At 30.3% G+C, this 18956-nt stretch overlaps 1 protein-coding gene across 11 annotated transcripts in view; it reads left to right on the top strand.

The window, feature by feature from the left end:
• LOC129914179 (sodium/potassium/calcium exchanger Nckx30C) overlaps positions 1-18956 on the top strand; it is a 264053-nt gene that overhangs the window by 176846 nt on the left and 68251 nt on the right. For all 11 annotated transcript variants that reach the window (XM_055993307.1, XM_055993305.1, XM_055993300.1 and 8 more), the window contains one exon: positions 12924-13134. In XM_055993307.1, coding sequence (XP_055849282.1) covers positions 12924-13134 — 211 coding nt within the window. The remainder of the gene's footprint in view (positions 1-12923; positions 13135-18956) is intronic.

Raw genomic sequence — 18956 nt, 5'->3', positions numbered from 1 at the left:
AATTTAAAATGACATGTGAAATAGGTATGCCATTTTACCCGAGCACTAAGCAGGCCATTTTGCCCATTTTGAGTTTTTTCAATTTAATTTTTACACCAAAAAATTTAAAATCGTTTTAAACCAACTTATTTCAGTAAATTAATAAGAAATACTTCATGCGTACACACATTAACTTCTTTTTCCAAAATACAATGTTTTTTATACTTTTTTTTGCAAACAAAATTTCACAAAATTTAACGAGTGTAGTTTTTGATGTAGATAGAGACAGTTTGACCTGTCAAATTTAAAAAAATGGCTTGAAGTTCCTGAAATTTCGTATATGTTGGTTTTGCCAGATAAACTAAAGAATCGCGTTTATAAAACTTTCTAATTATTTTCGATTCTACGATTTCTAGCAAGGGGGCCATTTTACCTTGGGGTGCCATTTTAGGCCACTTTCCCCTACATACAATTAAAATTCTGCTAAGTAATTTTCAATTCCAATCCAGTCAACCGCCAGCAGTAGCTTAACTTTCCTTTAGAAAAATGTCTGTAACTTGGCCAACTTTGAGTGTTTCGATAAGTAAAAGGTCTGCCAAGGTTCGTTACAGTTCAGGGTTTATTAAAGAATGAAAACTAATCTCACTGGTAGCCAGATGTAGTATAAAAAAGGTATTATACCCGCCTCCTATCCGTTTAAATTGTTCGTGTCGCCGTTAGACTAATAAAGCGCTCTATACGTCAGCTATTCAAAGAAAATGAAAGTTTTCAAAAATAAATTTCAACAAAAATCAGTAATTTTTTTTTCGTTAAAGCCGTTTTCCAGATAATTGGAATACTTCTGTATGTGTTATTAAATAAAATTACTTAAAAATCATCTACATAAAATCTGGACGCACTGACAATCAGACTCAGAAACAGACGATCAATCATCAAATATCCATACAAATCCTTTTTTCTTTTTCTATTAAAATAAGTGTGCATTTAATGTTCTTGATTTACAAACATTTTCTTGCTCAATTAAGCTCTTAGATGAATTACTTCTTGTGTTTTATAGGCAATAATCGATTACCAATCATTTATTTGCAACCCCAAGATAAACGTAAACATAAATACATAAACAGAAAAAATAAGAGTACTTCACAGCAATTAATTTCATATAATTTTTTTGAAAATCCAGTAAATTAAATACCTTGTTGAAATTTTCAAGGGGCACCTAGAGAGAGAGAGAGAGTATCATGCACTATTCTTGTGCATAAATAATTAATCTGCCTATCATTCTTGACCACATTTCTATAGAGCCGTTATGTAGGTAAGGATCTAAGAATCGCTATGAATATTCAATAAACTCCTGTATAGTATATATGCCCGTGGTAATTCCCCAAATTAAATCACTAGCATCAGAGGTAGAGGTAGAGCGTTTGCTATATGAGAGTTTGGTATAGGTAAGGTTAGTAGGTGCCAACCTACAAATCATTCACAGACCAACTCTAGAAACAACCTCCCAATCACAAATCACATAGAATGAGAGAAGCTCCTGGGATGTCAGATCCAAGTAATTATTCAACATTGCTGCACAAGCACACAGAACACTATAGAACAGCAGAATACATATGAATATAGAAGATAGAAGGTGCATTCTAGATAAATTGGAATTTATCACCATCATCCTTTAAGAGGGATCAACATATTCAACATGCATGCCTGCTTCATTTAAATTTAAATGTGTACCTTACTTGCGCGCTCTCCAGAGTTCGAGGTCTGAATACGTCAAGTATAACGAGGTTGTTGAGATGATAACGTGTGTCGGTGTGGTACGTGGAATATGAACACCTTTTCATAAGTAACGTAAGCAAAACTTTCTCAGCTCGTGCGACAAAACGAAATGAAACTTTACTCCTCAACAGTCAGCGAATGGTGATGGTGATGGGTAGGCGCGGCATTGGTGGCGGAAGAAAAGTCCTTCGAAAATCAATGTTTTAATTAAGTCACCTTCAAAAAGTTTCCTTGATGCAAATGCAACCCTCAACGAATACTTTCTAAAGCACAAACTTTCAAAACAAAAAGGCCACTGTGTATATAGTGTCCACTTGGCACACCCACAAGGCCAGGAATTTATTCAAACAACGGCCACAATGGAGACACCATGTGCATTTGTGCATTGTGTGGCCCCCCATCGGAAACTGATAACGACACAAAATGGTCGGCCAGGTCAGTGTATGTATATAATTTTCCCCCAAAAGGACCTTCACCGTTATTATTATTGTTGTGGTTGGAACTGCGAGGAAAATGGAAATTTTATTCAACTGTAAACCAGTGATAACGGTAAATATGCGACCGTTTTAAAAGATACCGAATGAGCGACAAATTTTTGATTGTAAATTAAAATCACAAATCAACGTTTACAATTCCGGGACAGAGGAGAGAAGAATGACCGAAGGCAAACCTATAGCCAGCGATTTCAACCAAACAATCAAGCATAACATCAATCTTAACAGAGCAAAAGGAAGAGTCAATAAATTTGTGGAAAGCACAAAGGCTTTGCTGTAAAATTGATGACTTAAATCCGAAAGTCAGACGAAGCAAAGCGAAATGAAGTTAAGTTTTAAACTTGAAGGACACAATTTATCGTTGAGAAGTCCTTAATTAAAATGAACTCCTGCAGGGTTGCAGTATATAAAGAGATATAGAGCGAGAGAGTTGTGTTGAAGTTTTCCAGGCATCCTAAGTGGTAGTATAAGGAGGGGGAAAGTTTAAATATGTCGAGTTGATAACTACACTGACGCTGCTGCTGCCGGAGAGATTAAAATGACAGACTATAAACTATTTAAATAATTAAGTCTATATAGGAGGTCAGAGTGTTTCAGAATTTGAGGTTATTGTTTAGGTTAGCTTTTGGTGTAGTGGGATAATTGTCAACTGGGCAATACGTTTAATAGGACACCCACACACCATAATGATAGTGTTCGATAATTTATAGATTGCAGAGATTTTCCTCTTAATGTACCATGGTGTTATTTTTTAAAATGTAGGATTCATAAAAATGTAATAAAATAACATTAGCTTGTATGTTTGCCTTTCATGTTAAAGTGTTATTTTTTAATACATTTATACATAATTTTCAAGACATGTACTTTGTACTTATACCTACAATATGAAATAAAATGCACGACTGGGTAGCACGAACTTGCTCCTAGAGCTCAAATTGCTTAAATTTTTAAGACAACATTTTAAAAAAACATAAAACTCTTTTTTTCAAAGCAATAAAACAATATCTGAAATCAAATTGCCCTCCAAAACATGTATGCAGTTTTATTTGATATATTAAGATGCATTTTTTGAGAAAAAAATTCAAAATCGTTAGAGGGCAATTCCATGGTAACTCACGTTACATTCACAAAAATTTCCGATACATAAATAATTTTTTTTTTGTTAATTTTAATATAAATTGATACGAATTTACTATCCATGAACGGAGCATAACCATTACTTTAATAATTAACAAAAAAATTTTTCTTTAATTTTAGTATTTGCTTGGGATAAATAAAAGTATGATGGTAACTCACGTTACAAAAATCGGACACGAGATTTAAGAGTCCCACAGTATGAAGTTTTTCTGCGAAATTAAGAATCTTAATTTGTTTTAAATGAAGATTCCATACATAAAAAATTACAAACTTTTAATATTAGTGACAAAACCAAACATTTATTCGATATTTCGAGGAAAAATTTTAAAATGTTTAGGTAACTCACGCTACATTATTTTGGTAACTCATGTTACCTGCGATTTGTGGTTCCAAAAGTAAAGAAAAGATGCATTTTCACTCAAGTTTTTTTTTAATCGAATATTGTGTAACGAAGCTTGCTTAAATGTTAATTTATTTTAGCAATCACGAGGGCATATTGTCATGGTCACTATTAGATTCATCCAATTTTCTGTGGGCTTGTTTTTCCGTCATTTTCATGTGAAATTCTTTTGTAGTTGGCAGCTTATGCTTTAAAAATGCCTTAAGATTATTTATTCTCCTTGAATTTAATTTCTATCCATAAGGGAATACAACAAAGAATCTTTTCTTGCAACTTGCATAAAGTGTTACCGTTTGTAAATAGTAATTTGCTATTACAAAAAGTAAAAAAAACTGCATAATTCGTTCAAAATTCGTGTCCACTTTTTCATGGAATTACCCTAGAGCCGTTTTTTTACATAAACTAATTTTTTATAAATAATTTTTTCGGAAAAAAAGTTTCAAAATAAAATTGGTACCTATGCCATTTTGTAGAAATCACTAATCAACTTCTAAATCCAAAATTTAAAAAAAATTTAATGTCCCGTTTTCAAAAATTAGATTTAAAAAAAAAAAAAATTTCAAATTTTTTTTTAGTCCAAAAACTATTTTTTTCAAAATTTTCTTTCTGATTTTTATAAAAATTATATAAATGCTTTTGTATTTTTTTGTCGTTGAAATACAATTAGCAGTTTGGCAGAAAATCAGAAATGAAAAAAGCGTTTCTATGGCAGGTACCCTTAGTAATGATTTTCAAAAAAAAATTTTCGTCAAAAGATAGACCTTGTTTAAAAACTAACATTTGATTTTTTTAACAAAATCGTTGGAGCCGTTTTCGAGAAAATTAAGCTTTTCCGAAATAAGTATATGACAGGTACCTACTGTTTTCATGTTTCCGTGAAATGCAGTGTTACATAGCCTTTAACCAGCGAAGAAGGAATTCAATTCAAACGATACCTTATTTTCCGTAGGGTAAAAGCGGGTGAGATGGCGCACCTTAAATATCTTGTACATTTATTGCTCCAAAAATAAATGAAAAATAATTTTAGCTTTCTTTAAATATTTTAAATCGAAGTAGAAAGTTATTCAGCCAAGGTTCAAATTTAAAGGAAAAGCAAATTTTTACTCCAAAATTTTTATAAAAAAAAAACGACTAGTCTATTATTATATGACATGCTTTGGTGCTTGACTCCTGCACATCGTTCAACCATTTGTACAATGAATTTGACAATAGAAAAATAAAACAAACTCATGCATATTCTCACCTACCAGGGTATGCAATCTCACCCACCCTATAGGGGGAGATGGTTTTTTGTAAACTTTTTTGCTATTTTAATTTTAAAATATAAATTAAAATTATAAAATTCTGTCAAACAAATAATACGTTGGATATTGAATATAGAACATATTTGCTTAGTTAGAAATACTAAATGTTGTTTATTTTAAAAAATATGGCAAAAACAAAAAAGGTATTCCATCTCACCTGCTTTTACCCTAGTATGATAAGTAGCTTAGAAGTTATGATAACACAAAAGAATATATATGTATATCCATCAAACACATTATTCTCTTGGAAGGAAGGGAAGAATTGAAAGCTAATATAGAAAGAAAATTAGAAAATTATGGATTTTTGATTCTCTTATTGTTCATCAAAAAGTTGTACTTGTTTAATTTTTAACTGTACTTATTGAATAATAAAATCCAAATAACTTTATCAGTGTCAGAGTATTTACACTTTAAAATGATAAATGATTTCATTTTTCGCTTCACCTCAAAATATATAGAACAAAAATAAAGAATTCAGAAAAAATAATTTCAACGTGATCCACTTTTTAATTTATTATTCTAGAACAAATTACTAAACTATCTCTATAATAGTATATGTACCAACCCTATCCCATTACAACAATTTATCTAATGATCTTATAGTGTTCTCATTTTGATAACGCAAAGGAAAAATGGAAAAAAAAATCTATGAGAAAATTCTGTAAGAAATTTATACGCCCAAGGGTGAAAGAAACGTTCATTTCACATTCCCAGAAACGAACATAGCCTCGAAAAGGATTTTCTCCAAGAAAGAAAACTTTCCATCTTCGAGTATATGTATGCTCAAAAAAAAAAAAAAAATAAAAACAAACTTAGCTAGACGCAGAAGAATAAAATCAGGATGAACAAAAAAAAAAATCATAATCTTTTGCAGAGAAGAAGATGCCTGCTTGCTTGCCTTACTGCCTTGCCTTGGGTATAAAGATCCTTCTTTAAAAAACATCTATAGCTCTTTCCCTAAACATAACAAACACATCTCACAAAATCCTATGCAGTATGTGTTTTAGAGGTATAAACATATATATGCATTCGGAATGCGTCTCCAAGGATATTAGGAAGACCTCTTAAGGGATGTGTATTTAAGTAAACGAGGGAATGAGAGGGCATTTCAAGTGTTTAAGTTGCACACTTTAAGTGGGCAAAAAGATTTCCACTAGCTTTTTGCAAAAGAAAACAGAACGATTTCAAGCATAAACAAAAAAAAAAAAGGAAAAAAAAACCAAAATGCCTCAATGTACTGGCTGCTTTACTCCAACGAACATTATTATGTATATGAAACGAAATTGGGATGCTACTCGGATTGCCTACCATTATGTGTGGCGGGTTTTAAAGAAGACTGCAAATTGAAGATACTGAAGGCTGTTTTTTTTAAAGAAGTTTGTACGTATTTTTTTTGATGCAAGTTAAGTTTTCATCGATTTAGTTTTCAGAGTATTGCTTTTGATAGAGAATTTGTAAAAAAGAGTTTAAGTAGCTTAAATTTTTAAAACTTTTTTATATAGGGAAATTGTGGGCAAGACCACCTCTTTAGTGTTTGACTGTCATGAAAACCAATATAAAATAGCTTTTTTAAAAATATATTCTTAATTTATTAAGTTGAATGTTTTTTGGAGGAACTCTCGTTACTATAAAAAAAAGCGTGTGTGTACTATGTACACGCGATTGAAGTTATACTTCTTACTCACATCCTTAATGCATTTGCCACATGTAAATTGCCACATGTAACTTGCCACATGCAACTTGCCACATTCAACTTGCCACATGCAACTTGCCACATTCAACTTGCCTCATGCAACTTGCCACATTCAACTTTCCACATGCAACTTGCCACATTCAACTTGCCACATGCAACTTACCATGAAACTTGGCATATGCACTTCCACATATGTTGCATGCTGAATGCAACATGTCTCGTGTTACTTGCCACATGAAACATGCACTTGCACCATGTTGCATGTAACATGGTAAATGCCACATGCAACTTACGACATGACACATGCAGCTTGCCAGGTGTTGCGTGTTTGTTTTGCCGTACTGCGGCGAACTGCATTTTTAAATACTAATGTATGTAGGTACTGATAACTCTAAAGGTGAAACGAAAGCCCTGCTGCCCAAATGTTAATTTTGGAGATGGTGGGCGCGTTATAATCCCTTTGACATTTCTTGTCAAAAAGTAAATTTTTGCTCCAACGCCGCATAAGAAGTATAACTTCAAAAATAAAAATACTGAACAAAACATAATACGTGCTGAAAAACCATTAGACAAAAAATTCCGAAATGGGGCATGACTGGCCTATCAAACTATTTTGGTTGTAAAACCGTTTCTTTCTAAAAAATAGAATAAACAGTAACTTTTCTGGGTTTCAACCGAACTTGCTTATACTTTACTTACAGACATGATCGATCTCAATAATTACTCTCACAATTTTTGCAAAAAAGTTCCAATATATAAAGTATTTAATTTTCAAAACGTCGTTGAATTTCACTGATCAAATTGCCATTTTCCCCGAGTTCTAAGTATGCCATTTTACCTGTTTGGCGTTCTTTTATTTAAGTTTTAATACCGAATAAACTGAATAGTTCTAGTTCAACTTATTTCAGTAAATTAATAAGAAATATTTCAGTAATTCACTTTCTCCAAATTCAATGTTTTTTATAGATTTTTTTTTGTCAAAATATTTTGCACAGTTTTACCTGTCAAATTTAAAATAATGGGCTGAAGTTGCTAAAATTTCGTATGTGTCGGTGCTGCCAGATAAACTAATGAATTGTCTTCACAAAACTTTCTACTTCTGTTCGATTCTACAATTTTTTGCAAAGGGGTCTTTTACCTTGGGTTTCCGTTTAAGGCCACTTTCTTCTATAAAGGTAAAAGTTTAAAACTTGAGATTTTTGTTCAGGGAAGAGGGTATCGTAACAAGAATTTTGAGCTTAAATGATTTTCATCACTTTTTTGAAACAGCTAGGTGGAAGAGTTAGATCTCTTCGACATTACATCATAATAGTGCCGTACAAAGGAAGAAGAAGATTAACTTCAAAAATGGGCATACAGAAACGAAATATACTACATATAACGTGTTTCTTAAATAAATTAAAATATGAATCTTGCAGTAATATGGAAATTTTCGACTTAACCGATAATTTTAGCATAGATACATTTTTTTATTATGAAATAAAGTTGATTGGTATATTTCCCTTGTTTTTAATTTTGACCTTAGTGGAGAGAAAATAAATGGCTACCTAGTTAGTACAAATTTGCGATTCTAATTTATTAATCAATTAATAAATAGAATTAGCAAAATCCTTAAAAGTGCTATATGCTCATTGCATAACACGTTGTATAATGCAATGAGTATAATAAACAAAGTTGTTGATAGAGAACGACTAGTAACATACAATCTTAAATAGAAAAAAGCTTTCTTCAATAGCGAGTTGTATAATACTCTCAGAACTTGAGTGTTGTTTCTATATAACCTATTACTCTTTGAAAATATTGAAATGATATGTAAGTTTCATACTCTATAGAAAATAATACTAGAGTATGAGCATCAAAATGCTTTAGGTTAAGGGTTTTTTGTTTCAGAAAATAGTACAAATGCACGACATGAAAAATAAAAAAAAAAAAACTTTTCCGGATAGAATCTAAATTAGTCCATAGTATCAAAAATACTTGTATTTTAAAAACTATCAACCATGCACATACAACTAGAAAATAAAATTTGCATTCAATTCTCCAACCCTTTCATAATTGTTGTCCATTCTAAATTTATTAAGATTTCCGTGAAAATATGTACATGCAAACAAGAAATTTCCCCTCAATGCATCTAAAAGTTACCATCTAAGGTAACCAAATGAAACAAAAGTGTGCACCAAAAATGTACCTACCTATCTACAAACTTTAACTTCACACTTTGCTGTATAATTATTGTCCTACTTTGTCATCATATTTTTTCGGTATTTTATTCTGGTGCAGGGAAATAATTCCACGGGAATCTGCTCCACATGGGAATTTATTCCACTTCAAGTGGGAATCTAATACATTTTTTGAAGTGGAATAAATTCTCACCGTATAAGGGAATTTATTACACCTATTTTTTTGTGGAATTATTACCCACCAAAAATCTGAAAAATAGATAAATTTCTGAAAATTTTGAGAGCCATATTTTAATTCATGTTAATCAATACTTTATGTATACGGAAATAGAAGGTTTAGTTTTACCAAAATATTTTGTTTTTAAAAAACGACGTTGTATTCTTTTTCAAAACAAACGATTAAATAGTTTTTCCTTCAACTGAAATATTCACAAATGTTTATATAATTCCAATTCTTCAAAAAATACGGTTTCTTTCAAGTTGGTCTTATTTAAGTTTGACATTTGGACATAAATTTGCCGGGACATTTGAGTTTATATGTGTCTAATAACATACATACTGATATTTAATAGAAACACAAATGTACATTTATGTATATTGTATATGTCATATAATCCGGCAAACGCGAATCGGAAAAAAATTTGCTCACATGAGAATCTACTCAAATTTCACAACCGAAACGCGAAGCGGAACAAATTTTGACCACGGGAGAATCAATTTTGAGGTGTGAAAATAAAAATTCGCGCGAATTTTTATTTTCACACCACAAAATTGATTCTCCCGTGGTCAAAATTTGTTCCGCTTCGCGTTTCGGTTGTGAAATTTGAGTAGATTCTCATGTGAGCAAATTTTTTTCCGCTTCGCTTTCAACCAATTATTACAAGAAGGATTGATATGTTTTTGATCATTAAGTTCTCATTATTTGTTCGCTTTGTTTGTAAGATATTTATTCAAATCACGCGAACTGAAATCTATGAGACTTGAAAGAAATCTTCTTCCTCTTTTCAGTAAACTATTGTTTTGCTATGAAATATATAATATTTTCCCAGATCGAATTGGAAAGAGCTCTACTTTTCTAGGCATGAAAATGGTTTATAAATTTCTGACTATTTGAAACAATTTTCTAAGGTGAAAAATCAATTAAGCTTATAATTTTCATTCAAAATTACATACGATATTTGTACCTTATAAACTGAAGATACTTTCTTTTTCCGCAAAATCCAGTTTTTCTCCAGATTGCACATACAATACAAATATAAAGTAAAATCATTCTCCAACGTGAAAAGGAATAAATTATCAAATTTGAAGGTGAAGTTATTTCCCAATAAAAAGTGTAATAAATTCTCACTCGAGGCGGGAATTTATTCCACTTCAAAAAGTGGAACAGATTCCCACATGAGGTGGAATAAATTCCCATGTGGAGCAGATTCCCGTGGAATTATTTCCCTGCACCTTTTATTCTGTCTTATAAGAACTATATGTACGTAAAATTATAACGAAGGATTTCATGATTATTTTATTTTTCTTCAGTAACTTACTTCAAAAAATTTATATAAATGGAACTTTTAATTCACATCCTTTTGGAATTCAATTCAGTTTCAATTTTCTACTAGATTTTCCATTTTCAGAGTAGGTAGGTTTTTTTCTTTTTTTTTTTTATTTTTACATGGTTTGCTGCATTTTCTTGGGTTTTTATTTACTAGTATATTTCTTTGCTTCTTTTCTTATTTATTCTTTCGCTTAAAATATTCTTTCCATCTTTAAATTAAATAAATGGAAAATAGCACAGAAAACGTAACAGATGGTGGAGAGAAAAGTTTTCTCAATTTGAAAATAAATAAAAAAAAAAAAAAAAACGAAATATGTAAAAATATGAAATAAATGAGGTTCCTTATTCTTACACTACTGAAGACTTTTTTTTGCAAATTAATAATATTATGATGAGGAAAGAAAGCAGAGGATTATTGTTTCTTGGGGCAGAAGATATTTTGGTTCTAATGTAAAGAAAAAAAGTTTTGAAAATTTATGATTTTTATTTTTTACTTTTATTCGGTGTAATTTAGTTTGACTCATACAAGTTTATTCAAAGAATAAATAATAATTGGTTAGTCGTTCGATAGAATATAAGAATTTTGCCATATGAGTTTACAGAAGTTGTTTAAAATCTATTCCTTTGGCTATGGAATTTTCTTGATAATTAACACCCAGGAACCCCTAAAGCATAAAAATCAGCGATTTAACAATTAAATAAAAAAAATTGACTTTCAAACATACCTACTTACCTATCATCAGAAATAATAACTGGCATGAATGCGCATATCGAAGGTAGTAAGTCGGTCGTGTATGGTTTAAGTTTTTAGATCAATAAGGATAACTTAATTCTCCTTTTTTGTACTTCAAGTTGACTTAAATCTCTATTGTACGAACTGTATTAGTATTGCAAGAGTCTATCAATGTGTTTTAGGACCTTTTTGAGCCTTGGGTGACACTTAAACTTCCATTTCTTATAGTATTTTGGTGATACTGTCAATATCATTTTTTTTTCTGCCCTAACGCACAGTAGTGCAACAATTTTGTCAAATTTCTTATCAACTCTCTAAAGTTTGAATATTTTGACTTAATAATATTGCTAATATTCGAATACAATAAGGTTCAAAGTATACCGCCATTATTTACGTATTTTGTTATCTTTATCTATAAGAATCATTTATACAAATCACATTTTTTAACTGCACTCTGTAAACTGCACAATATTTGTTGCACCATTTGCTGCAAGCTTTCAGCCTAAGTGCTGCTATTTTATTTTATTACTAATAAACTTTTATTATTTATAATTATTATTAATTTATATATAAATATTTTACAACTTATACACAATTATATCAATTTTATAACCATGCACAATGAACACTTAAATAAATATCTCAATCTTTCTAACGCTTTCTCCTACCGAAACAACAACAAAAAATAAAAAAATATTAATTTCAAGGAGAAACTAACATTTCTAAGAACTTAATATTCTCATTTTGTTAAAATCACTTAACGGAGAGGACACAACAAATACAAGAGGACACTAAGTAAAGACAGGTTATTTTTTAACAGAGTTAAATAAAATGTTTCTTTAAGTTATATTCTGTATTATTATTATTTAAAAAGCATGAATTTTATTAAATGAATATAATTTGATGTTGCATCATTCCCATCTTTAAAAAAAAAAAATAATAAATTAATAAAAAAAAAATTAAATAAATTTGAATTATCTTTTCCAAACATTTGAGTTGTTTTTATTTCAAAAAATTACAAATTTTATCCATTAACATAATTAAAAACAAAAACTTAAAATACTATTTTCTATTATATCTTCTCATCAACATTCCTGATTCTAGAGATTTTATTTATATTTAATGAAAAAAAAAATTAACTGTTCGTTATTTGATTTATTTTATTTTACTAAAAACTTCCCACTGCGCTTAATTGATTAAAATGATTAAAGAAAAAGAAAAGAAAAATAAATATTTATTAATAAGAACATATTTTATTAAAAAAAAATAATAAGAAATAATATGAATTTTATTGATTATTTTATTTTTAAGTTTAGTTGTTAATTTATTTTTTTAAACATTTTAAAATAAAATTTAAACTTGTATTTATGCTTTGTATCTATCTGGCAACGCTTTTTTTAAATAACAATTTGACACTATTTGCGTTTCACAAAAATAATTAACTAATAAATCACAAAATTTAATTAAAAGTAAACAATTTGTATTATTAGTTTTAATTTTATATTATTTTTAAATAAAAATTAATTATTTGTTCTTTATTTTATTATTTTTTTTTTACAAAATTCAAAAAACGAAACTTAAATAAAAAACAAAAATCTAGTTTTTCTTATTTTTTTTTATCAATCACAAATTTTCCCCTCAAAATCTTAATATTATGAATTTCTATTTCCCCTCTCAGGGCAATGCGGCGAATTCATCGGAAACGTCAATGGCAACACAACCGGGTGGTTCGGTGACGTCGCGGGCAGCATCGGAAACCCGATCTGGGCCAGCTGGCTCGAGTAGTGGAGCGACAGGTAATAGCAGTAGTGGAACTACACAGACTGGTGCAAAATTTCGTCATGGCCTATTGCAGCTTATGATTCACACAATAGATCCGCTTCATGATGGTGAGTTCATTCAAAATGCACACGACGATCCATCTTGGCCAACAAAAATTACAAACAAAATTTCATTTTTTTTTTTTTGTTTAGTTTGTGTTTGGTTTTTGATTGTTTGTGTTTGAATTTTATTAAAAAAAAAAATATAAATATATATATATATTATGTTTTTATGTTTGTTTTCTGAAAAAAAAAAAAAAAAAATATGCTTAACAGTGTATATTTTAGTTACAATATTTGGTAACCGTGTCCGTTTAAAATGTTATTTGAGTGTTGTGTAATTTTATTTAAAAAAGAGGCAAAGACTTTGAATTCTTTTATAATAATAAAAAAAATACAACTTCCCAATTTGTTAAATGATCAAATTATTTTTAAACCATATTTTGAGAAAAATGTTTTTGATAGTTTTGTTCTAACTACGAGTATTTGCCTTTTTCAAATTTGGTGTGTAAAGTTATATAAATATATCCAAACAATTATTTATATACAAAAAAAAAGAAAAGTGAATGGCATTTGCTCGTTCGCTGTTATGTTACAATTTTGAAAGATTGGGAATTTTTCGCTTTAACTACGTACGTAACTATATTTTAGTTTATTGTTTTCTCTCAATACCTTCTTAATTTCATTATATTTATTTAAAAATAAGATCTATATATTTAATTTTTTCAATAAATGTTTGTGTGAATGTGAATTACATTATATGTGTGGATCAGAATCAAAACCCATTATATCCACTTTTCAAAAAAAATGATTTAGGTATGAGGTTTTGTTTCTATTATTCAAATACATACGTTGCGCCCAAGTTTGAGTCTCTAATTACATTTTTTGGCATAGAAATCAGACCACAAAGTTAGAGGTTAATTTCAAAACCCATTTTATCCACTTGAGTTTTTGTTTCAAAACTCATTATATCCAAACAATTTTATTCGCATCAAAATCCATTATATCCATTCAAAATATTATTTCTAAAATAAATTTGAAATTCAAAAACATGGGATGAGATTAGATGGGAATATCCGAAAATTTATACGGATTTTTGAAAAAAAAATTCTCGGCATTTAGGATTGAATTTATTTGTTCAAGAAAGTAGGCGTAGTTAAAAAAAAAGGAAATAAAGTTTTCTCGTTTTTAATTGAGTTTTTTTAATGCCATATTTTCTTATTTTGGTCTGAAATTTAGAGGTGATTCTCAAAATCCATTCTATCCATATTTGTTTTGGGTATAACTCTAAAACTAAAACCCTCAGATCACGATTTCTGGACTTAAACTATAGGGAATCCTAATTGAATCAATCCTGCATTTAAAAAAGTACTAAAAAATGTTTCGTTTACGAGATACAAGTTTTTCTCAATTTACTCGAAATAAAAAAAAGTGGATAAAATGGGTTTTGATTCTGATCCACACATATAAAAAGTGTATTTTAGGCTACTACAAAAACAACTATGAAAACTTCCTAATAACTTTATTGACCCCAAGTAAATTTTTTTCCAGGGGTCGGATCGATGAGGACTTTTTAGATTTCATTTATGATGGTGTTTCCAACAATCCTACCAATTTTCAGCTTGCTGGGAATTTATGTAACCTCACCGCTTTTTTTAGTCCAATTTGACCGGACTATTATAACGGTTTAATAAAATTTCTTTCTTGAAACAATTGAAGGATCAATAAACAAGTCTATTTAACGCAATTTTACTTTGAAATGAGGTTTAATCGTTAAAATGTATTTAGTTTGAATTGATTTTTTAGCAGTGACTTTGTCTACTTTCGTAATTATGAGAAATTTGGCTAAATTCATAACAAGAAAGTGTTAGATCTTAGATTTAGGATTAATAGATTCATATTCCATACAAAAATCAAAAATTTTGAAAACAAATACCAAAAAGTGCAAAATAGGTACAACCCACGTTTAGACCTCTTACTACGCTATTATATGGATTTTTTTAAGTTGGCACATATTGGCACTATTTTGACATTTTTTCTTCTATTTATGTTTCATAAAAAAAATTTAATATTTTGGACTTCAGGCAAATGTCCTATCTTAGAATTAAACTTTAATGTTCGTTGGCAGATCCCGTTAAACTAACAGAATTATTTTTTGCTTATTCGTTGTTATTTTAATTTGCTAAAATTAACCAACATGTAAAAACTTTGAAAATATTTCTTGCAAATATTGATTTACATAATTTGTCCCAGAAAATAATAATTCAATTAAAAAAGTCTTCTTTAAACTCTTTAAAACCACCTTCATCATACATTTTGCAACAAAATTAAATCAAGGTAATTTGCCTAAACGATAATAACAACAAATCTTTGTTTGTCACTTTGACCAAAAACCAAAGCAAATATTTATGCAGAATCGTTTCAAAAATTGATTTAATACATGTCCAAACTCATGTATAGAGTTTTCTCTGTCTCTGTGTTGCTGTGTGTTGTGATATGTTCAGGTTTCCAATTTGTCTAATCTCAAATCCCCGTTAACAAGCTCTGTTCACATTATACCCATCATATACAATGATTCCATGTTTTGCTAGCCATCATAGGTGCTGTTGGATTTTATGTTTCAGAGGAGAGTGTATGCAATCCCTCTTTCATTTCCTGCACTGCACTACACATCCTTATATTGTTACAAGTTATGTTATTTTGAAATCTCTAAGCCACCCAGAGCATAGTGTCTTCCTTCTACAATAAAACATCTACATTATGGACAACGCAATGTTTTGCTCATACGGAAGAACGCACGAATTTGGGAATATCACAATGAAGGCAAAATGACGACAGAGGCTTTTATCTACCAGGGTTATTTGAAATATATCTTTAAAATACACTCCGAATCATTTAATTGAAGCCAAGTTTATTTTATTAGGTTTTTTTAAAAAATGAAACAGTTTTTAAGAGCCAAATTTTAACTCCATTCTTGGTAATAAAAGAGCCAGTATTTATTTCGCTTCTTATACCTATCACACAAAATTCCATTGAAACTGTCTAAACTGTATATCAAAATCAATTTAAGCAACTCAACTATATTTTGTTTGTAAGCTTGCTTTTTCAATGGGAAGCAAAGAAACCATCTAAAGGAAATAATATTGTTGCTGAGGGCAGGGCCGTCTTTAACTATCCTGGGGCCCTTGGGCACACATGAATTTGGGGCCCTTTTGGTAAGTAAAATAAGTACAATGGTTGGCTTAAACCTTAAAGGCAATGGTTATGGTTAAAAAGGGGTGCCAATATATCGTTTCATATAAAGTAAAGGGGCTGCCAATAATACGTGCATCGAGACATCAATCGTTGCCACTACCAATAATTGTACCCTGTATCCGTTATAAGTTTCAGTTTGAAGAATTGGAAAAAGGAGCTCAAACGGATTGATAGATTTGCTAAAAACTCGGTACATACGATTTCTACGTAATTTTCAAGAGCCGTTTTTTTATTTTTTGCCTTTTTATTTTAATGTCTCTTTTTCAACGGATATCTCCAATATAAAGTTTTCGAGATATTGCAATTTTCTCAAAAACGGATAACGATTTTGCTTTGAAAAAAAAATATGTTTTGCTGCAAATAAGGCCGCACTTTGGAAAGAAGAAAAATATTTTTTGGACCGTTATTAACGGTACCTACTTGCCATAGAACGATTTCTTAATGAAAACGACACAACCGATTTTAATGAAAATTTTTACATAAAAAGGTTTATACTGATATTAAAACTAAGAAAACTTAAAAAAAAAAATTATTTTGGAAATTTTTTTTTTGTGTGCCGGGGATGACAGCAACATGTCGCGACAGTGCCAGCACACAAAAAAAAAGTTGTATGTACTAGGAACCAGACCTATCTTTCTAGTGCTTGGACCCGCTGAATCCGAATTTCAAGTACGTTTTTCTCGGTCACCCTCCAGTTTTGAGAAAAATGCAACAATGACCCCAAAAAAGGTAAAAAAAACTTCCTTTTTTTGAGTTTTTTGCATTTTACTCAAAACTGGAGGGTGACAGGGCCAAACAGACTTGAAATTCCAATTCATAGAACATATAGAAAGATAGGTCTGGTTCCTGGTACATGACACTTTTTTTTGTGTGCCGGTGTTATTTTTGGATTTAAAAAATAAATTTTTTTTTTTTTTTTGAAAAACAATTTTTTTAAAAGTTATTTAATGAATTTTATGTGTCAATCTTTAAATACGAGAGCAATTCGCAATTCAAATTAAAACCATTGTACCATGGCGTTTTCCATTGAACCAAAACATTGATGTACCGTCGACGAGCCGACAATAGTTTTTTCGTAAACATTTTCCAACGGAAAATGTATTGATGTTTTTTTGCCGACGAATTGATTCTTTTTCGTGTTTTAATACGAATTACTCATATTTTTACACTGATTTTAACACGCACTACAAATTTGACAGTTTTGCAAACTTCAAACGAAATTAGGTATTATTTAAGGAAAAAGATAATGGAAGAGAATTCGTTGTTTTTATTAATAAATAATAAATAATCTTACCTACAGTGGAAAAAAAGGTATTTTTCTTGTTTTTTGAAAATATTATTGTCTTATTTTTTTTTTGAAAATTGAATTTGGGTTTGGTGGTTTGGATTTAAAATTTTGTCCGCATACAACGCCACATAGTTTGTTTTCTTTTTGAAAACATATATTTTCCGTATAGGTGTAGAAAAAAATTTATTTGATTGTTTGGTTGCCATATAAAAACTAAAATTTTTTGGTAGATGGTCTGACCGACAAAAATGTTTTGAGAATATAATATTCGTTCCTTCGGGGCCCCCCTGAGAATGGGGGCCCTGGGCACGGGCCCCGTGTGCCCTTATGGTAAAGACGGCATTGGCTGAGGGTAGTAAATGGTAAAACGTTTCAACTCTCTACATTAGTGTGGTCCACGTTATAAGACAAAAAAATAAACCATATAATTCATTAGTTCCCCACCCATTATTTTGCTACAGACATCAATACCAACATATGCTGAAAGTTTTAGCCTTCAAAACTAAAAGGAAGAGGGCGCTCATCAGCTTTGGAATATTAGACTTTGTTACCCTTACCTTACCCTTAATATCTGATTATATCGTATTAGGACTTGGCTTGAGGTTGCAATTTGGATTAAACATGATAAACACGCATGTTCCTTTGAGCCTGTTGAGCGCCCACTTACACTTCACCTAAAAAGCTGAAATTTCACGTGTGTAATAAAAAACACATATGCAACCAATTTTTGAGTGGGGAACAACGGAAATGTAAAAACCAAAAAAGTGGACCACCCTACTCTACATTCTACACCAACGCCACCAACACCGACAGAACGCCTATGGTATAGTGAATGGTTTTTCTTTTTTTTTTTGCAAATGGCCACCAGATATGTTCTGATGTCGAAGCAACGACAGTCAATTATATGGAATCTACACAGATACACAGTGACACTTTAAAGCCAATCATAGACTCTATATCTACTTCTGACCTGTGGATCTGTGATGGAAAATAATCTAGGTTGGATATTTGTTGTTGTTTTTTTTTTTACTTAGATGTTTCACTCTGCTGGAACGGAAGGTGCGAGCACTTGGATAAAATTAAAAGGATTCATTGTTGGCAGGTTCAGTATAAATGGAATAAACTTCACACACATGTCACTGGGCATTAAAAGTGCTTTAATTGAATTGAGTAATTATTCTGAAGAGCCAGTATACACCCTCGTTCGGTGTAGTTGATTTTGTTGTTTAAATTTAAAATTTTTAGTGATACATTTAATTGAAAAGTAAAATGGTATGAAATAACCAAGGTATCAGTTCTTCATTTTTTGCTACTATTATTCAAGAAAAAAAAATATTGATTAAGTCAA

Source organism: Episyrphus balteatus, chromosome 3 (genome assembly GCF_945859705.1).
Source record: "Episyrphus balteatus chromosome 3, idEpiBalt1.1, whole genome shotgun sequence".
NCBI lineage: Eukaryota > Metazoa > Arthropoda > Insecta > Diptera > Syrphidae > Episyrphus > Episyrphus balteatus.
Note: the sequence above shows the minus strand (reverse complement) of the source record. Positions and strands in the feature narration are given on the sequence as shown.